The sequence below is a fragment of the Lagenorhynchus albirostris genome, chromosome 5 (assembly GCF_949774975.1).
Source record: "Lagenorhynchus albirostris chromosome 5, mLagAlb1.1, whole genome shotgun sequence".
In the NCBI taxonomy this organism is placed as follows: Eukaryota; Metazoa; Chordata; class Mammalia; order Artiodactyla; family Delphinidae; genus Lagenorhynchus; species Lagenorhynchus albirostris.
Genome location: NC_083099.1, coordinates 70,781,650 through 70,803,844, shown reverse-complemented (window position 1 = coordinate 70,803,844; position 22,195 = coordinate 70,781,650). Strand labels below are relative to the sequence as shown.

The 22,195-nt window shown below is 40.0% G+C and overlaps 1 protein-coding gene across 1 annotated transcript in view; it reads left to right on the top strand.

Annotated features, from left to right (window-relative positions):
• The window catches only part of ATP13A4 (ATPase 13A4), a 143,901-nt gene that overhangs the window by 93,903 nt on the left and 27,803 nt on the right, over window positions 1-22,195 (top strand). Inside the window, exons 10-18 of the mRNA XM_060149282.1 lie at window positions 524-694; window positions 1,559-1,716; window positions 2,326-2,514; window positions 5,542-5,603; window positions 10,416-10,566; window positions 12,130-12,216; window positions 12,445-12,598; window positions 13,738-13,849; window positions 20,635-20,759. Of these exons, the coding sequence (XP_060005265.1) occupies window positions 524-694; window positions 1,559-1,716; window positions 2,326-2,514; window positions 5,542-5,603; window positions 10,416-10,566; window positions 12,130-12,216; window positions 12,445-12,598; window positions 13,738-13,849; window positions 20,635-20,759 (1,209 nt within the window). The remainder of the gene's footprint in view (window positions 1-523; window positions 695-1,558; window positions 1,717-2,325; window positions 2,515-5,541; window positions 5,604-10,415; window positions 10,567-12,129; window positions 12,217-12,444; window positions 12,599-13,737; window positions 13,850-20,634; window positions 20,760-22,195) is intronic.

The following is a 22,195-nucleotide window of genomic DNA, read 5'->3' as shown; positions in this document are numbered from 1 at the left end:
AATCTCATCAGACTGCAATTCATTCCCGTACTGCAGACAGAGTACACTCTCTTTGTACGTAAATGTCATAGTACTCTCCTGAATCAAACAGCTAAATATCTCCCTATTTCCCTCCTGCCACCAATGCCTATAGAAAAACATTTAAACACTTAAGTATGTGCATGCAGGGCCTTCCACGCTTTGGCTCCTACATAGCTCTCATGGCCTCTCATTCCCTAGACCCCACAACTTGCTATTCCCTAAATCTTTATTTCCAGTCTATTTCAGCATCTCTGTTTCATTTTACAATACTCATAGTATTTATAATATGACATTATACTTATTTGTTTCCATGGCTGTCTCCCCCTCTGGACTACAAACCTCTTAACAAGAACTATGCTTCTCCTTGTATCCCCTATACCAAGGGTTGTTCCTGCCACGTGGCAGCCTCCAAAAAATGCCTGCTGTGTGATGAGTTAGTATTTGCATGTTTAAATGAGTGAAGGCCTCCTACCTCACAAAATGAGATGCTTGTTTTCTGTAGGAGAAAGTATTCCGGTCACTAAAACTCCATTACCTAAGATGGATAGCTCTGTGCCCTGGAAAACACAGAGTGAAGCGGATTACAAACGGCATGTCCTCTTCTGTGGAACAGAGGTTATCCAGGCCAGGGGGGCTTGCTCTGGCGCCGTGAAAGCAGTAGTCCTGCAGACAGGTTAGTTAGCATCTCCTTCATTTTATTATTTTGATGAAATATTTTTGCTCAGTTTGTCTAGTGCCTTAAATGAATTAGGTAAGGAGCAGTCTTTAGATGACAGACCCCATATATGTAAATATAGATATTTAAAATGTGAATTGAGCTATGGCCTATACCTTTTAGTAAAAATAATAACATTGATGACAGCAATTATTATTCATATGCTTTGTAATTTATAAACTATTTCCACATATCAAATTATCAGAACAAAGATGCCTGTCCTCATTTTGTACATGAATAGGCTGGGGCCTGCACAGTTCAAGTGAAGTTTAAAAAGAATCACACAGCCGCTCACTGACAGAGCTGGACCTAGAGCTTAGGTATTCTAACCCAGAGAACGAATCTCAACTTCTTTCCAGGCAGGACTAGAAACTGAAAACTTGATGATGAAAAGTATTAGAAATTGAATCCATCTGTATTTACTGGGCCATTTAATTTAAATTCGGGTGTTCTGTGCGTGTGTGTGTGTGTGTGTGTGTGTGTGTGTGTGTGCACGTCCATGCACACTTACAAATCCTTTCCTTAAAATGAAACTGTATTTGGAAAAGCTGTGCTCTGCCCCCATACAGTGCTTTCCTATCTCTGGGATGCATTGAAATTAAAAGTATAAGGAAGGAAAGCTGGAGAGGAATAGGCTCTGAAAGAGCTAAGGTATATCCATTCTAGCACTTAGGTATTTGGCCAATTATCCTTGAATTGCATTTGGGCTTAAGCACTGTTTAAGTATCTCTAGAGAAAACAAAAGCTGTGTTGAGGATTAGAAGAGCACTAACAGTAGTATTTGTCATCCTGAGAGTATGAGGTGTGTGTTTGCTGCTTCAGGATTCAACACTGCAAAGGGGGACCTCGTGAGATCTATTCTGTACCCGAAGCCGATGAATTTTAAGCTCTACAGGGATGCCATCAGGTTCCTCCTGTGCCTCGTAGGGACAGCCACCATCGGGATGATCTATACTTTGTGCGTCTATGTGCTCAGTGGGGTAAACAGCTTTTGTTCTTTTACTACATGCACACGTACACTCATCTATAATTTATACTCTCCATGTTGACCTTAATATAAGTCGCAGTTTCCAAACCTGGGAAAGCGAAGCCAAACACTGAAACCTGCTTATATACTCCCAGATGCCCAATATAAGCAATTGATCACCAAGTTCCGTAATAGCCATCAGATCTAGTGTGATAAAACAGTTTGTTTATTGAGATATCAACATGCCTCTACTCTTGGACTTTTCCTTACACTATTTTTTCATCTTCAATCTGAGGATGTTTATTCCAATAGTGTAGTATTTTATAGCTGTTAAACGAGGAATTTAAAATAAAACCCAGTGTTGGTGAGGTCATGGCAGACTGGTACATTGTTCTCCGCTGGTAGTAGTATGAACTGTTACAAGCTTTTTCATTGCACTTTGGCAAAATCTATTGAGAGCCCTAAACATGTTCATACCCTTTAAACCACGTTTGGCCCACTCACATCATTTCTAGGAATTTGACCTAAAGAAGTAAACAAAAAGGAAGAAAAAAGTCATATGCATAAAAGTGTTCACGGTTGATTTATCTGTAATAGCTAAAGAGGGACTTTATCTTCCCAGGAACCTCCGGAGGAGGTGGTGAAGAAAGCCCTTGATGTCATCACAATTGCGGTTCCTCCCGCTCTACCTGCTGCCCTGACCACAGGCATTATCTATGCCCAGCGGAGGCTGAAGAAGAGAGGCATCTTTTGTATTAGCCCCCAGAGGATTAATGTATGTGGACAATTAAACCTTGTCTGCTTTGACAAGGTATGTGTGTTTCATTCTTATCCTCAGTGACATTTTTATTATCATTGTCATCATGCACAGGTACTTCACACTCTTGTGAGGCAGGAAACATTAGATGTGGGTACTGGGTACCTGACTTCCTTTTGTCTCTGGTTGGATGTGTGATCTAGGACAGATACATCTCTTGAGCTCTCAGATTCTAGGGTTTAGAGAAGGAAGAGTAGAGACGGAATAGGTGAATATTTTAAGGTTCTTCCACCTCTAATATTCTATGAAACACAATGAATTAAAATAGCATTCTGTCCCTCTGTAGTCAATACCCTCATGCAAAGAACAAAATTTAAGACTTTTATTACCGTTACTACTGTATCCCTAATGCTAGGACCGTTACCTGGCACACAGTCAGTGCTCAGTAAATATTCATTGAATTAATGAATGAATAAAAAAGGAAGGGTTTATTTAGCTGTGTCTTACTATGAGACTTGGTTAAAATAAATCCTCAGTCAATCCCTTACTATATTTTCCCATCTGCAGTGTATTGCTTAAAATAATCCTTGATCCCATGCCAGTTACTCCCAATCAGCCTCTTATTCTACCTTCTCCTGAATATATTCTTTTTGTCTATATACACGTGTGCTGGCGTGAAGGTGAGAGCTGTAAGAGGGTAAGATGGAAATGAAGGGCTGTTTTCTGCCTGGGTCTTAATTTATAAAGGTGACTAAGTGACCACAGGCAGAGGTCGATGCCATTGAAAGAAAAGTTTAATGTTACTCACAGTTCCCCTAGACAAAAGAGTCTCACCAGGCAAGGCCCCAGGAGGAATGCCAGATTTTGATCAGGAAGCAAAGCAGGAGTGAGGCGAGTGCTTGGGTTATGGCCTTTATAGGAGTTTCTGCAGGAAGGGCAAGACAGAGCAGGGTACACAGCTGACAATTGGCTAGTGTGAATGATTTTGGTGGGCTTTGGGCTATAGGAATGGTTTTTAGTTGTCTTGTAGCTGGCGCTGGGTTGATTAAGTCAGAGAGACTGTTTCCTGGGGAATCTGGTCAGATAGAGAAGGTATGACTCCTTTACTGGTTAGTTTGCATATCAAAGACATGCCTTTGGCCGAGACCCTGGTTATCTCTAAGAATTGGCTAGCCCCAAGGAGGCAGTCTGTCCATCAGAAAGGTTTCTTAAGTTAAACTTTTGGTGGTGGGCACACTGTATGGTATACAGAAGTAGAACTATAATGCTGTGCACACAAAACTTATATAATTTTAGTTATAACATAGACTGTAAACCACCGTTTTCACAATTAAAAATAGATTTAAAAGAGAGAGAGATTTTGTAACATGTCAAATATCATAATATACAGAAAATTCGAAAAGATATAAAACCCGAGGACATTGTAGGCAGGCGAATGTGGGCAAGGAGTCAGGAGAGCAATAGAGTGTGATTTTGATCAGAGCAGAACATTAGTAACAGGAGAGGGTGTTGTAGACTTCAAATGTATGGCTAAGAAATTTTTACATACTCTTTAGGCAGTGGGGAGCCATTGAAGGTGTTTTCTCTTCTTTTTTTATTGTTGCCTTCCATTTTCTTAATTTATTTTTTATTGTGGCAAAAGATGCGTAACATAAAATTTACCGTTTTAACCATTTTTATGTGGCTTTAAGTGTATTCACATTTCTGTGCAACCATCACCACTATCCATCTCCAGAGCTTCTTCCCTCTTCCCAAACGGAAACTCAGTACCCATTAAACGGTACAGTGAAGGTTTTTGAAAGCAGAGAATTAATGGGATCAGAGCTGTATTTTATAATTACTTGTAATTACTTTATAATTACTTGTATTTTGTAATTACTTGAATATCAGAGAGATCTACCAAGAACAGAAGGTTAATATGGCTGTTGCCACCATCTCAATGTTATTTCGTGATCAAACTAGCATCATAAGAAAAGATGTTCTGGTTCTAGGATCATGTTATCCTTGGACTTGGAAAACGAAACAGGGGGTGGGAAAGATAATTGTGATATGAATTTTAATAAAAAATAAAGTAATAATTATGAGCAATTATCATTATTCTCAGCTCTTACTCTATGCCAGACATTAAGTTAAGTACTTTGTAGTATCTCATTTAATTTTTAAAACAACCCTATATGATTATGACCATGTTACTGATAAGGGCTCTGATGTTTAGGGGGATTAAATAATTGGCCCAGGTCACACAGCTGGTGTTTTAGCCCAGTCCAAGCTCTTCATCACCACGCTGAGAGAAATATCAACAAACCCCTTTTTACCAAATAGATGTCAAATAGCAAACTATAATATTTCTTTAGAACAGTGAAAAATTCTACTTCCATTACTTGTTTCTGATGACATACTTTTAACTTTTGCTATAAGTGCTGGGACTCACCCATTTTTAAAAAATTGTATTGAAGTATAGTTGATTTACAATGTTGTGTTTAGTTTCTGCTGCACAGCAAAGTGACTCAGCTATACATATATATATTCTTTTCCTTATTCTTTTCCATTATGGTTTATCACAGGATACTGAATATATTTCCCTGTGCTATACAGTAGGACCCTGTTTTTTATCCATCCTGTATATAATAGTTTGCATCTGTTAATCCCAAACTCCCAATCCATCCCTCCGTCACTGCCCCCATCCTTGGCAACCACGAGGCTGTTCTCTTTATCTGTGGAGACTCACCCATTTTATAGCTCTTAAAAGCAGGCTTACCAAGGACTCTCCCATCCATTCAGTCTTCTGTTAAGTTCTTGAGACAAGCCTCTGAAATATGTAAGGCAGGTACCGTTTTCTTCCCTTTATTGCTGAGAACACTAAAGTTCAAAGAGATTAAGTGCCAGCTTGTCACACAACTGCTGTGAGTTCATCAAATCTTCCACCCAGGACTCCAGATACCCACCTTATTGTGTCCTTCCTTGAAGAGCTGATCTTGATCATGTGTTGTGACATATATTTTCCTGTTAAAACATAGCTTATCAGTGTCACTGTGGGGCTGCTGCATCTTCAGAGTCAACCGAGCTCTTGTTTCTGTTTAGACAGGTACCTTAACAAGGGATGGCTTGGATCTCTGGGGAGTCGTGCCCTGTGATAGGAGTGGGTGAGTACTTGGGACCAAATGCATTGTCATTTCTCTTTTCCCAAAACTCTTTGTTTTTCTTCCTGAATACTAATAATGGAAAGATTTTGGCACTGGCTTTGGTGAGCAGTAGTTGCCAGAGTATCTTCATTTAATTTCTCTTCTTGACTACTTCCAAAACTCACTAAAACGTGCATATTTCCCGCACCCCAGTCCCAGCCCCGGGACACTCACAGAACCCAGGAGATGAAGGGCAAGTTTTGACACTGCATTTAAATCTTTGCTAAAATGTGATTTGCTGTCAGCATATTAGTTCAGGGCCAGTGTGTATCACTTGGACAGTACCAAGACACTGTCCTTCAAGGAGGTAACATTTCTTGTACAAACTGAAGCTTTTCCATGTGCTAGGAGGAACACTGCCCTGACTTGTAGACACTGAATTTCAGAATGAGGAACATCTGTGGAACCACGGCTAGTGTACTTCATTTTCCTTGGTATTCTAGTTCTGGCAACACTACTTTCTGGCTGCCAGAAACTCCTCTTTTCTGGCCAGAATGGACTCCGTTTTGGCAGTTTACAGCTTAACGTGGTAAAGATTTCCATGTCCCTCTGCTGGGGCTCTCTTGTTTGAGTTTGCTTCTCTGCCTGCTTTTTCTCCCCACTGCAATTTCCAGCCTTATCAGAACACGAACATATGACAAGTTCAGGTTTTGAGGTTTTTTTTTTTTTAATTGAGGTATAGGTGATTTCAGGTTTTTTTAAATTAATTTTGTCTTTTTTTTTTTTGCTTTTGAATTTCATTTTATTTATTTTTTTATACAGCAGGTCCTTATTAGTCATCCATTTTATACACATCAGTATATGCATGTCAATCCCAATCGCCCAATTCATCACACCACCACCCCACCCCCTGCCACTTTCCCCCCTTGGTGTCCATACGTTTGTTCTCTGCATCTGTGTCTCAATTTCTGCCTTGCAAACCAGTTTATCTGTACCATTTTTCTAGGTTCCACATATATGCGTTAACATACAATATTTGTTTTTTTCTTTCTGACTTACTTCACTCTGTATGACAGTCTCTAGATCCATCCACATCCCTACAAATGACCCAATTTCGTTCCTTTTTATGGCTGAGTAATATTCCATCCTATATATGTACCACTTCTTCTTTATCCATTCATCTGTCGATGGGCATTTAGGTTGCTTCCGTGACCTGGCTATTGCAAATAGTGCTGCAATGAACATTGGGGTGCATGTGTCTTTTCGAATTATGGTTTTCTCCAGATATGTGCCCAGGAATGGGATTGCTGGATTATATGGTAGCTCTATTTTTAGTTTTTTAAGGAATCTCCATACTGTTCTCCATAGTGGCTGTATCAATTTACATCCCCAGCAACAGGGTAGGAGAGTTCCATTTTCTCCACACCTTCTCCAGCATTTATTGTTTGTAGATTTTTTGATGATGGCCATTCTAACCGGTGTGAGGTGATACCTCATTGTAGCTTTGATTTGCATTTCTCTAATAATTAGTGATGTTGAGCGTCTTTTCATGTGCCACTTAGCCATCTGTATGTCTTTTTTGGAGAAATGTCTGCTTAGATCTTCCTCCCATTTTTTGGTGGGGTTGTTTGTTTTTTAGATATTGAGCTGCATGAGCTCAGGTTTTGTTTTTTGTTTTTTTTTTTTTTTTGAGGCAAAGGAATACGACTTTATTCGGAAAGCCAGCAGGTTTTGTTTTTTTGATGAAAATATTTCCCTCTCATACTTGCAACCTAAATCACAAAGCATCTTATACATAAAAGGTACCTCATGATTCTTCTGCATTATGCAAATGACATACGATTTATCCATAAAATGTTTTAATTATATATGTTTAACACATTTTCATATTAATGTATTATTTATAAACAAGTCCATTTCTGGAGTTGAAAAATTAATCCTGGTGCTTCTAACCATTTTAGTCTATAGAAGGAGGCTGTTACAAGTGGTAACTTTCTAAAGTTCTTTTCATTTTCTCTTGAAGATAGATTTGGATATATACCTGGTCTTCTTGTTTTTAGTATTTTCCTGTTTCAGTGTCTATAAAAAATATATGCATTTATTCAAATATGTGAGCATTCAGAGAGCAGTCTTTTTCTTATTTATATTTGTGTCCCTAATGCCATATAGCACTATAGCAGGCACACATAGTAGATTCACAATAAATGTTTGTTTATTTAAAGTGAACTTAATATGTTCCATCTTTTGAATGCTCTTCTCCTTATTGAATTGACATCCTCTTATTCACAAAACTTTTAAAACTTTCTGTTTCTAAAAGTGACTTGTCAAATTTAAATAAAAATAATTGATATACTATTTAGATTATTGATAGATTAATCCAACCTGTCACTCTCCTACCCCCTCCCTCCTTTCCCTCCTTCAAAAAGGTCAAAGTTGGCTCTAAATGACTAAAAGAGCAATTAAACGTTTTTAAAAAATTTTTTTAAAGTATTTATTTGGCTGCATCAGGTCTTAGTCACGGCACATGGGCTCTTCGTTGTGATGTGCAGGCTTCTCTCTAACTGTGGTGCGCAGGCTCAGTAGTTCCAGCATGTGGGCTCTCTAGTTGTGGCACATGGGCTCTAGAGCTCACGGGCTCAGTAGTTGCGGCACTCACTCTTAGCTGCCCCACGGCATGTGGGATCTTAGTTCCCTGACCAGGGATTGAACCCACATCCCTTGCATTGGAAGGCGGATTTTTAACCACTGGACCACCAGGGAATTCCCCCAAAGTTTTTTTAATTGACAAATTTAACTGATAGAATAAGAGAAAACAGATTAAATTCTAAGCAAGAAGTCAGCACTTGACTTAGTCGCTGTTAAATATCTTATTGTAAACTGTAAGCTCATTTCTAATAATTCTTATCTTTTCCAAAGAGGGCCTGCCTAATGTGCCAGGTACTTCAAAGTCATTGGAAGTCTACCTGAGCTACCTGGTCTTGATAAGTCATAAACATTCAAATAATAGTTCAAGGTCAGGGATGACAGAGGGTTCTATTTATTTTTGTGCAAACCAGGATCTGGCCCGGTCCTCCCAAACTCAGAACTGTGTATTCAGAATTACATACGGAAGACAGTTTGTGTGCCATCTTAAAGATAAGATTCTTTTTTCCTGATCTGTGTTTGCTTTACAGCGTGAGCTTGAGAATCTGTGTTCATCACTGATGGTGACTGCTTCCTTTTAGATGTTTACTAAAATACCAGAGACATATTGTAACCACTGAGATAACTTGATCTTTCAATATATAATGATATGATCAACAGGCTCCGTCGAGAGGTTTTTGAGCTCTTAAGGAAGCTTGAATGAGGAAACCAGGAAGAAATGTGGCTGAATTACGAGTTAACATTCTGATGTACATGCTTTCAGGAACAAAACGCTAGAGCAACCGAAGGAAATGCAGGGTCCATATCATGAGAGATAATAGTCTGATCCTGGAGACTGTGTTTTAAGACAAACTATGGTAAATAGTAAAAATTACCAATTCTTTCAAGAAACAGTAACTAGGAAGGTCAGAGGTCTGGAAACTGCACATTGGAAGCACAGCTAGAGGTTCCTGTGTAATCCCAGAGGAAGGGAGTATTAAAGGGGGTACAGCCAAGCTGGCCACAGATCTGAAGGAAGTTGACATGTGGAGGAGGAGGAACAAGTAGATTCTGACTGGCTCCAAGAATCAGATTTGGCCTTAATCCAGGAAGCACCTTCAGCCGCTCAGGGTCCACCAAATAGTATGGCCTGCCTTGTGAACCACTTACTGTGCTAAACATGTAAGAAGGGACTGACCAATAAGGTCCAGAGGACATCCTTTTGTAGGCCCAGTGCCAAACTTGATGACTTCAACTCTGAGTTAGTAAAAGAACCCTGCATATGATGTTTGAGTTGTATCTCGGTAGATTTTAGATGAGGGGACTTTCTACAGAAAGCAATGGTGATGATGGCTGCAATATAGATCCTAGATGCCGGGGTGGAAGAGGAGAATGCCGTGTCCTTTTCAAAATGTCTTTTAAAAATTTCATTTCTTGGGGCTTCCCTGGTGGCTCAGCGGTTGAGAGTCCGCCTGCCGATGCAGGGGACATGGGTTCGTGCCCCAGTCCGGGAAGATCCCACATGCCGCGGAGCGGCTGGGCCCGTGAGCCATGGCCACTGAGCCTGCATGTCCGGAGCCTGTGCTCAGCAACGGGAGAGGCCACGACAGTGAGAGGCCTGCGTACCGCAAAAAAAAAAAAAAAAAAAATTCATTTCTTTACCATTATGGTCTTTCAGATTTCCAGTAACCAACTCATTCATTTATTTGCTCTTAAATTTGTTGACTGTCTGCTGTGGGCCAAACATCAGATATGTTGGAGAGAGAGATATGGAAGAGACAGCCCTGCCCTGAAGAATAGATTGAAGGAGATACACAGATATACACAAGTAGCTATAGTATGAGCTAGCCTGTTCTGTCTCACAGCATAAGAGATAAAGTGGTCTGGAAGCTCAGGTGGGAGTGGACGCACTTAGAACTAAGGGTGATACTTCTAGCTCTTTCTATACCTCTGGATTTAAATCAGTGCCAGAGAGACGTTAAGGAAAAGAGGGAAGAAAGAGCTTGAGAGAACCTCAGGACTTTTTCTCATACTCATTGAACTTATGTAAGGATGATGGATGAAGGAAGCACTATTCATTTGGGGAGATTAGAGTGTAGATGTGTAATGTGACAAAGTATATCAACTTATTTTTTAAAAGGATGGTCACCTCCAGAAGCTCCATTCTGGCCTGCAGGAATAGACTAAAGCCCTTTCCCTTTTCTCCTTTAGCTTCCAGGAAGTCCACAGCTTTGCCTCGGGCAAGGTTCTGCCCTGGGGCCCACTGTATGCAGCCATGGCCAGCTGCCATTCTCTGATCCTCCTGGATGGGACCATCCATGGAGACCCACTGGACCTCAAAATGTTTGAAGCTACTACCTGGGTAAGCTTCTGTTCTGCAAAGATTCTAAGAAGCTTCTTCAATGCCAGACCAAGCCAGGTGTTATCATAGCTATTCAATACTCATAAAAATGTGAGGTCTCCAATATGGAGTACATATGGCAGTGAGGGGCAAACTCATCCGAGCCCCAGTTTTCTCCTCTGTACAGTGTATTTCCATATTAGGGTTATTGCGAGGATTAAGTGGAAGGACGCATTAAAAAAAATCCCTGGTGCTGTGCCTGGAATACATTACCAGCTCAATAGTATTAGTATAATTATTATATAATTATTTTCTAACCCTTTCCAGCTGTAGTATGAGCCATGTCTGGTTTCAGAGTTATCTAGAACATGGGGATTAGGAAACATCACTGTCCCCAGTGCTTAGGATAATTCGTTGTTACCAGGAGTTTTATTCCTACTACTTTAGTATTAATTTTGTCTCTAAGACTAGACAATGAAAAGGAAAACCATGAGGGATTTTGTTGAGACTCTGAAGTAGATTTCAGATCAAATGGCCGTGTTCAGGAGGAGGAATCCGGCTCTCCCGGTTCTAGTCTTGACTCTGTTCTGATTGACTCCTTCACCTCGTGAGGTCATCTCTCCTGTTGGGGTTTTCCATAACTTTAAAATGAGGGGATTGAATTAGACCAGCAATGTTCACCTAAAAGAAAACAAAAAAGCGGGAATCTTTTCTTAAAAGGAAATTTTATTCAAAAGCATCCTACACAAAACAAATCGTTGGGTTACTCTGGTTGAGATAGCAAAATGGGGAGTAAAAGCACAGCTTAGGGAACACACATCCCCACCTACTTAGCTACAAGCCCGCCTCCCCCCCCGTATAGCCTGGTTCAGCTCCAGGCCCCTGTGATACATGTGTGAGCCCCACTGAAGGAGACAATCTTTAGGGTCCCTTTCATCACTCATAGGGCATGGTTCTGTAGCAGTCTGATGTAACTTTCTCCATCCTTCTTGGGTTACTGTTTCTGTACCTTTAAGTAGGGATTATAATTTCTTCTCTGAGATTTTTTTCTGCCACTCAATGAGATGATTATAAAGCATTTTGGCATCTTTGAGTAAAAGGTTCCTCTGACTATAATTTAGGGTCTGTATTATAGCAATTCCCGAGTGTTTACTGAACATTAACCACATACGTCACAGTCCCTGCCCTGCTGTACCGTGGGCATCATCAATCCAAATTAGACAGAGAGGGAAGAGCAGGAGAGTGAACCAGGAGAAAAAAGGCAGAAAGGTGCGAGCTATTCACGCTCAGTGTTTTCAAGTTAAGCCCTTCAGAAATGGAGAATGAGCCTTTATGCAGCACCTTCCAGCAGAGAAAGCAGGAGAAATTGCATGAATAATTCAGAAGTGTCTGCCCTTCAAGTTCCTAGCATTTCCGATGCATTATTTTTGTGTGTGGCGAATTAAGTCTGGCTCACCTCCGTGTAGCTGAGGGAGGAGAAAATATTGAGACAGCTTGAGATTTTCTCAAGGGAAGGGTTTGAGCACAGTATTAGTGGATGAACAAGAAAGAAATCTCTACAATGAAACATCCTGTTTGAAATAGGAAATGGTGGTTTCCGGGCATGATTTCCACATCAAGGGAGCGCCAGCATGCGCCATGGTTGTTAAGCCCTGCAAAACAGCCAGCCAGGTAAGCCTTGCCTGCTCTCCACTCCACAAAACCCAACTCAGAAGGAAAGTCCTGGCAGGCCCACAATTTTGAAAGCTCAGAGATGTGTCTCTTTGAATTCCACATGTGAAAATTGGTGAGACCTTGTTTCCCTTATTTGCTAAGCTAAGGATTGGAAAAGGAGTAATTAATTTCCAATAGCTAGAAGCCATGTGGTGTGTCCCTCTCCATTCCCCATCCCTCACCCAGGTCCCAGTGGAAGGAATCGCAATCCTGCATCAGTTCCCATTCTCATCAGCGCTGCAGAGGATGACAGTCATTGTCCAAGAGATGGGGGGTGACTGGCTGGCGTTCATGAAAGGTGCACCAGAGAGGGTGGCCAGCTTTTGCCAACCTGAGACAGGTAAGTGGACAGACTTATATTACAATGGGCAAATCTGTATTTCCAACCCACATATGTCCCCTCAGCATTTGATCAATGAATCCAATTGCCTACTGGCCATCACCAATTGGATGACTCACTGGCATCTCAAACTCGGTACCAAAACCAAGCTTATCTTTCTCACTCTCTCTATTTCCCATTTTAGTGAATGAAGGTACTACTCCCCCATCCCAGTTTAGGATTCTTCCTGGATTTCTCTCTCTCCCTCAGTGCCTCTGTCTTGTCAATTGCTAATCCATGGCCCTGTCACTCCATCACCTCAAGCCCTCATCATCCCTCCACTGGATCACTTCATAGTTGGTGAATTTGTTCCCTGCCCCACAGTGTCCCCTACTCTTCACACTGTGACCGGATTGTTTTTTCTGTCACACAGTATAATTATGTTAGCACATTCCTGCTTTCATTCTTGGATTGCTTCTCATAGACTCCAGGATAATCTCCTTTAGGATCATATCTAAGGCCTTCATGATCTGACTCCTATCAGACTTCCCAGAGTTTCCTTACCACTCCTATCTTCACATCCTGTGCTCCCCCTGAGATGAACTATCAAGGTTTGCTGTCTCATGGCCCTGTGCCTGAGCACATGATGCTCCCTCAGCCAAAATGCCCTTTCCCTTCTCCATCTAATCGCATCCTCCCTGTCTGATAGATGCACCAAGTGTTTCCATAGCGTGCTGTAACTGCCTGGATCATAGCAAGGATCTCATTCGATTGTATTGTTAGTCTACTGGCTGTTACCCTACTAGACAAAGATCCTCAGAGTGGCAATTGCAGTGCAATCTCTGCATAGCTAATTCCTGACCCATAGTAGACTCAATAAATATTTGATGGTTAAACTGGAGAAAAAAAGAATCATACACTTTTCCCATTCTTCTTCTTCTTTTTGTTTTTGGAATGCTTCCTTTTCATTTCTGCTTCACTGGATCCCAAGAGGTCAATCGTGACAATGTAGTAATATTTAACATTCCCACTGACTTGTTTGTGTACATTTTTAGAGGTGTGTTTTCTTGGGCAAGAGTTGGATCTCTTTGTAAAGAATTTCTCTCCCAGTTCTAGCTGAGTTCATATTGCATACTAATCTTGTGTTATTTTCTGAACAGTACCAACTAGTTTTGTTAGTGAACTTCAGATTTACACGACACAGGGCTTCCGGGTCATAGGACTGGCCTACAAAAAGCTGGAAATGGACCATCATACCACTGCCTTGATGAGGTAAATGGGGTGGGGGGAGTTTTGATAAAGCAGAATGGTTTTGCGGGAAGACGCACCAGACTGGGCAGTGGACCCAGCAACACAGCTTACTGAATTTGTGTGCCTGAAATGCCTCTGAACTTAGTAAATGGGGATATAGTCATCCCTGCCCTGCCTAAATCACAAAGCTGATGTAAACACTGACTGGGAGAACTGATGAGAAATAGCTGTATAAATGGTAAAGTATGATGTGATTGTACAGCTTTGTGAAGACAGATATACGAATACAGCCCATGTTTCAGAGGGTTTGAAATTGTGGTCATGCCCCCATTTTGAACCAAATATAAGTTTGGTTTTAAATTATTTTTGGTAATTAATTAGCTATTTTGGGATTTTATTATTATTTATTTTATTTTTTTTAACATCTTTATTGGGGTATAATTGCTTTACAATGATGTGTTAGTTTTTGCTTTATAACAAAGTGAATCAGTTATACATATACAAATGTTCCCATATCTCTTCCCTCTTGCATCTCCCTCCTTCCCACCCTCCCCATCCCACCCTTCCAGGTGGTCACAAAGCACCGAGCTGATCTCCCTGTGCTATGTGGCTGCTTCCCACTAGCTATCTACCTTATGTTTGGTAGTGTATATATGTCCATGCCTCTCTCTTGCTTTGTCACAGCTCACCCTTCCCCCTCCCCATATCCTCAAGTCCGTTCTCTAGTAGGTCTGTGTCTTTATTCCTGTCTTACCCCTAGGTTCTTCATGACATTTTTTTTCTTAAATTCCATATATATGTGTTAGCATACGGTATTTGTCTTTCTCTTTCTGACTTACTTCACTCTGTATGACAGACCCTAGGTCTATCCACCTCATTACAAATGGCTCAATTTCGTTTCTTTTTATGGCTGAGTAATATTCTTTTGTATATATGTGCCACATCTTCTTTATCCATTCATCTGTCGATGGACACTTAGGTTGCTTCCATGTCCTGGCTATTGTAAATAGTGCTGCAATGAACTTTGTGGTACATGACTCTTTTTGAATTATGGTTTTCTCAGGGTATATGCCCAGTAATGGGTCGTATGGTAGTTCTATTTTTAGTTTTTTGACGAACCTCCATACTGTTCTCCATAGTGGCTGTATCAATTTACATTCCCACCAAGAGTGCAAGAGGGTTCCCTTTTCTCCACACCCTCTCCAGCATTTATTGTTTGTAGATTTTTTGATGATGGCCATTCTGACCGGTGTGAGGTGATACCTCATTGTAGTTTTGATTTGCATTTCTCTAATGATTAGCGATGTTGAGCATCCTTTTGTGTGTTTGCTGGCAATCTCTATATATTCTTTGGAGAAAAGTCTATTTAGGTCTTCTGCCCATTTTTGGATTGGGTTGTGTTTTTTTTTTTTTGATATTGAGCTGCATGAGCTGCTTGTATATTTTGGAGATTAATCCGTTGTCAGTTGCATCATTTGCAAATATTTTCTCCGATTCTGACGGTTGTCTTTTCATCTAGTTTATGGTTTCCTTTGCTGTGCAAAAGCTTTTAAGTTTCACTATGTCCCTTTGTTTATTTTTGTTTTTATTTCCATTTCTCAAGGAGGTGGGTCCAAAAGGATCTTGCTGTGTTTTATGTCATGGAGTGTTCTGCCTCTAAGTGTTCTCCTCTAGAGTGTTTTCCTCTAAGACTTTTATAGTGTCTGGCCTTACATTTAGGCCTTTAATCCATTTTCAGTTTATTTTTGTGTATGGTGTTAGGAAGTGTTGTAATTTCATGATTTTACATGTAGCTGTCCAGTTTCCCCAGCACCACTTATTGAAGAGGCTGTCATTTCTCCATGTATATTCTTGTCTCCTTTATCAAAGATAAGGTGACCATATGTGCATGGATTTATCTCTGAGCTTTCTATCCTGTTCCATTGATCTATATTTCTGTTTTTGTGCCAGTACCATACTGCCTTGATTACTGTAGCTTTGTAGTATAGTCTGAAGTCAGGGAGCCTGATTCCTCCAGCTCCGTTTTTCTTTCTCAAGATTGCTTTGGCTATTCGGGGTCTGTTGTGATTCCATACAAATTGTGAAATGTTTTGTTCTAGTTCTGTGAAAAATGCTATTGGTAATTTGATAGGGATTGCATTGAATCTGTAGATTGCTTTGGGTAGTATAGTCATTTTCCCAATGTTCATTCTTCCAATCCAAGAACATGGTATATCTCGCCATCTATTTGTATAGTCTTTAATTTCTTTCATCAGTGTCTTATAGTTTTCGGCATACAGGTCTTTTTTCTCCTTAGGTAGGTTTATACCTAGGTATTTTTTTCTTTTTGTTGCAGGGGTAAATGGGAGTGTTTCCTTAATTTCTCTTTCAGATATTTCATCATTAGTGTATAGGAATGCAAGAGATTTCTGTGCATTAGTTTTTTGGTGTTTTTTTTTTTTTCGGTACGTGGGCCTCTCACTGTCGTGGCCTCTCCCATTGCGGAGCACAGGCTCCGGACGTGCAGGCTCAGTGGCCATGGCTCATGGGCCCAGCCGCTCTGCGACACGTGGGATCTTCCCAGACCGGGGCATGAACCCATCTCCCCTGCATTGGCAGGCAGACTCTCAACCACTGCGCCACCAGGGAAGTCTGTGCGTCAGTTTTGTATCCTGCTACTTTACCAGATTCATTGATTAGCTCTAGTAGTTTTCTGGTAGCATCTTTTGGATTCTCTATGTATAGTATCATGTCACCTGAAAACAGTCACAGTTTTACTTCTTTTCTGATTTGGATTCCTTTTATTTCTTTTTCTTCTCTAACTGCTGTGCCTAAAACTTTCAAAACTATGTTGAATAATAGTGGTGAGAATGAGCAACCTTGTCTTGTTCCTGATCTTAGTGGAAATGGTTTCAATTTTTCACCATTGAGAATGACGTTGGCTGTGGTTTGTCATATATGGCCTTTATTATTTTGAGGTAAGTTCCCTCTGTGCCTACTTTCTGAGGGGTTTTATCATAAATTGGTTTTGAAATTTGTCAAAAGTTTTTCTGTATCTATTGAGATGATCAGTGGTTTTCCTCCTTCAATTTGTTAATATGGTGTATCACATTGATTGATTTGTATATTTTGAAGTATCCTTGCATTCCTGGGATAAACCCCACTTGATCATGGTGTATGATCCTTTTAGTGTGCTGTTGGATTCTGTTTGCTAGTATTTTGTTGATGATTTTTGCATGTATGTTCATCAGTGATATTAGCCTGTAGCTTTCTTTCTTTGTGGCATCTTTGGTTTTGGTATCTGGGTGATGGTGGCCTCGTAGAATGAGTTTGGGAGTGTTCCTCCTTCTGATATATTTTGGAAGAGTTTGAGAAGGATAGGTGTTAGCTCTTCTCTAAATGTTTGATAGAATTCGCCTGTGATGCCATCTGGTCCTGGCCTTTTGTTTGTTAGAAGATTTTTAATCACAGTCTCAATTTCAGTGCTTGTGATTGGTCTGTTTATATTTTCTATTTCTGCCTGATTCAGTCTTGGAAGGTTGTGCTTTTCTAAGAGTTTGTACATTTCTTCCAAGCTGTGCATTTTATTGGCATATAGTTGCTTGTAGTAATCTCTCATGAGCCTTTGTATTTCTGCATGTCTGTTGTTACTTCTCCTTTTTAATTTCTAATTCTGTTGATTAGAGTCTTGTCCCTTTTTTTCTTGATGAGTCTGGCTCATGGTTTATCAATTTTGTTTATCTTCTCAAAGAACCAGCTTTTAGTTTTATTGATCTTTGCTACTGTTTCCTTCATTTCTTTTTCATTTATTTCTGATCTGATCTTTATGATTTCTTTCCTTCTGCTAACTTTGGGGTTTTTTTGTTCTTCTTTCTCTAACTGCTTTAGCTGTAGGGTTAGGTTGTTTAGTTGAGATGTTTCTTGTTTCTTTAGGTAGGATTGTATTGCCATAAACTTCCCTCTTACAACTGTTTTTGCTGCATCCCATAGGTTTTGAGTAATCCTGTCTTAATTGTCATTTGCTTCTAGGTATTTTTTGATTTCCTCTTGGATTTCTTCAGTGATCTCTTGGTTATTTAGTAGTGTATTGTTTAGCCTCCATGTGTTTGTATTTTTTACAGATTTTTTTCCTGTACTTGATATCTAGTCTCATAGCGTTGTGGGCAGAAAAGATACTTGATATGATTTCAATTTCCTTAAATTTACCAAAGCTTGATTTGTGACTGAAGATAGGATCTATCCTGGAGAATGTTCCATGAGCACTTGAGAAGAAAGTGTATTCTGTTGTTTTTGCATGGAATGTCCTATAAATATCAATTAGTCCACCTCATCTAATGTGTCGTTTAAAGCTTGTGTTTCCTTATTTATTTTAATTTTGGATGATCTGTCCAATGGTGAAGGTGGGGTGTTTAAGTCCCCTACTATTATTTTGTTACTGTCGATTTCCCCTTTTATGGCTGTTAGCATTTGCGTTATGTATTGAGGTTCTCCTATGTTGGGTGCATACATATTTACAATTGTTATATCTTCTTCTTGGATTGCTCCCTTGATCATTATATAGTGTCCTTCTTTGTCTCTTGTAATAGTCTTTATTTTAAAGCCTATTTTGTCTGATATGGGAATTGTTACTCCAGCTTTCTTTTGATTTCCATTTGCATGGAATACCTTTTTCCATCTCCTCACTTTCAGTCTGTATGTGTCCCTAGGTCTGAAGCCAGTCTCTTGTAGACAGCATATGTACAGGTCTTGTTTTTGTATCCATTCAGCCAGTCTATGTCTTTTGGTTGGAGCATTTAATCCATTTACATTTAAGGTAGTTATCGATATGTATTTTCCTATTACCACTTTCTTAATTGTTTTGGGTTTGTTATTTTAAGTCTTTTCTTTCTTTTGTGTTTCTGCCTAGAGAAGATTTTTAGCACTTGTTGTAAAGCTGGTTTGGTGGTGCTGAATTCTCAGCTTTTGATTATCTGTAAAGGTTTTATTTTCTCCCTCAAATCTGAATGATATCATTGCTGTGTAGAATAATCTTGGTTGTAGGTTTTTCCCTTTCATCACTTTAAATATGTCCTGCCACCCCCTTCTGGCTTGCTGAGTTTCTGCTAAAAGATCAGCTGTTAACCTTATGGGGATTTTCTTGTATGTTAATTGTTGTTAATTAAATTGTTTTAATATTTTTTCTTTGTATTTAATTTTTGATAGTTTGATTAATATGTATCATGGCATGTTTCTCCTTGGATTTATCCTGTATGGGACTCTCTGCCCTTCCTGGACTTGATTGACTATTTCCTTACCCATATTGGGGAAGTTTTCAACTATAATCTCTTCAAATATTTTCTCCATCCCTTTCTTTTTCTCTTCTTCTTCTGGGACCCCTATAATTTGAATGTTGGTGTGTTTAATGTTGTCGAAGTGGTCTCTGAGATTGTCCTCAATTCTTTTCATTCTTTTTTCTTTATTCTGCTCTGTGTTATTTCCACTATTTTATCTTCCAGGTCACTTATCGTTCTTCTGCCCTAGTTATTCTGCTATCCATTCCTTCTAGATAATTTTTTATTTTGTTTATTGTGTTGTTCATCATTGTTTATTTGCTCTTTAGTTCTAGGTCCTTGTTAAATGTTTCTTGTATTTTCTCCATTCTATTTCTAAGATTTGGGATCAACTTTACTATCATTACTCTGAATTATTTTTCAGGTAGACTGCCTATTTCCTCTTCATTTGTTTTGTCTGGTGGGTTTTTGCCTTGCTCCTCCATCTGCTGTGTGTTTCTCTGTCTTCTCATTTTGCTTAACTTACTGTGTTTGGGGTCTCCTTCTTTCAGGCTGCAGGTTCATAGTTCCCGTTGTTTTTGGTGTCTGCTCCCAGTAGCTAAGGTTGGTTCAGTGGGTTGTGTAGGCTTTATGGTGGAGGGGACTAGTGCCTGTGTTCTGGTGGATGAGGCTGGGTCTTGTCATTCTGGTGGGCAGGACCATGTCTGGTGGCGTGTTTTGGGGTGTATGTGAACTTATTATGATTTTAGGCAGCTTCTCTGCTAATGGGTGGGGTTGTGTTCCTGTCTTGCTAGTTGTTTGGCATAGGGTGTCCAGCACTGTACCTTGCTGGTCATTGAGTGAAGCTGGGTCTTAGTGTTGAGATGGAGATCTCTGGGAGAGCTTTCACTGTTTGATATTACATGGGGCCAGGAGGTCTCTGGTGGACCAATGTCCTGAACTCGGCTCTCCAACCTTAGAGGCTCAAGCCTGATACCCGGCCAGAGCACCAAGACCCTGTCAGCCACATGGCCATGTACGTGGGGAGTTTCTTGCTTTTGGGATGTCTGAGGTCTTCTGCCAGCGTTCAGTAGGTGTTCTGTAGTAGATGTTCCACATGTAGATGTATTTCTGATTTATTTGTGGGGTGGAAGTTGTTCTCCACATCTTACTCCTCCGCCATCTTGAAGGCGCCTCACCTCACTTATGGTGTTTTCTCCCAGAGCTAGAACTCCCTGGTGGCTGTTAACAGGTATGGTGATGAAAATCACCACAGAAGATGGAAGACAGCTTTGTGGTCATTTAATTCATTCTCTACAAAGATTAAAGTTAATCTCATCCTTAATAAGCATCCTCTCTTCATTTCAGTTCTGTCAGAACAAAAGTCTCTATATCCTTGTGCCCCCTCCTGTTTTCTTTCTGGATAGTTTCTGCACACATTCAGTGTCCCAGGAATGGTGCGTGAACGAGTGAGTGGGGACCACTCTGAGAGGAAGATATCTGACTTTGTTTTTGTTTTGCTTCCTGTAAGAAAGACTGTAATGTGTGATTTCTGTTCCATCCTCCATATACTTCCAGGGACCAGGTAGAATCAGACCTGATATTTCTGGGATTGCTGATCTTGGAGAATCGACTGAAGGAAGAGACAAAACCTGCCCTGGAAGAGCTCATCTCAGCCCGGATAAGGACTGTAATGATCACAGGTATAGAACAAAGTGTGTGTGAAAACAGGAAGAATTTGATGTGGAAATAGGCAGAGATTCACTCATTTAGCAAATTTTGTTGACTTGCTACTATGGGCCAGACACTGTTCTAGACACTGGACATGGACAACAAAATAGGCAAAGTTATTACTCTGAGCATCCTTTTACATGAGTTAAGATAGAAAATCAATCATTCAATTGAATAAACAGCTACCAATAAGTGTTATGAGATACATAAAACAGGTGATGTGGTAAAGTGTGTCTGACCAGCTACTTTAGATGAGGTGTCCTTTCTGAGAGGGAACGTTTGAAATAACACCTGAATAAGAAGACATAAGCCATGCAAAGATGTTGATATTTATTATTAAATGTTCGGAGAAGAAGAATGCTTAGTCAGCATGGTCTGTAAAATACACTGAAGGCCCATCAATGAGGGCTACAATTCTGGAGATTAAAAAATGCTGTCCCTTCTACTCCCACTCCCAAACTCCAAATCACAAACAAGGGAGCAGTGAGAAAAGATTGTGCAAGAGAAATGTGTGAAATTTCTTAATGAATGCTTCCGAGTAGAGAGTCAGTGATTTCCTAATGCATTCACGATTTTTGAGTGTGTATTGCCTTCCCTTTCTCTGCTCTCGAAGTCAGATGCATTTAACTCTATGAATTCTGGCATCAAGATACAGTCTTGCCCCACCAAAGCAGTCTCTCCCTATCCCACTGTCCTTGAACCCAATTTGATGTTGGAAACTCGAGAATACATTCACCTCCCCTTTGGAGCTTCTCCACCCCCCTCCACTACCACACCCTCCAGTCCAAGAGACTTTTGGATCACTTTTTCCCTCTCCCTTCTTAGCCCCTCTGCCCAACTTCTAGGTGCTGCTGAGTTAGTTTACTACTTATTAGAATTCCCCTTACATTATGACCCTTCTGTTTCAAAATTTTTATTTAGCACTTATTTTACACAGTCTCAGAATCTATCCTTTACCAGTTAGATTTATGTAGAAGTAAGAGCTCATCGCTCACAACACTCCCTCTTCACTTCTTTCATATTGAAATTTCTGTTCTGCTTCTTTCCTTGCTTGGTTGTAATTTTTCTGAAGAATTGTCCTTGGATGGGTTGGAAGGGTGATATGCTCTCTGATCTTTTATATACCCTGAATTATCTTTCTTTGCTCTGATAGGTGAATGATGTCTTGCCTGGGTATAGTATGTTTGGGTTAGAGTACTTTTTTAAAAAAAATTTTATTGGAGTATAGTTGATTTATAATGTTATGTTAGTTTCAGCAAAGTGAATCAGTTATCATATATCCACTCTTCTTTAGGTTCTTTTCCCATATAGGTCATTACAGAGACCTATATTACACTACTAATGTAGAGAACTCTACATTACAGAGTAGAGTTCCCTGTGCTATACAGTAGGTCCTTATTAGTTATCT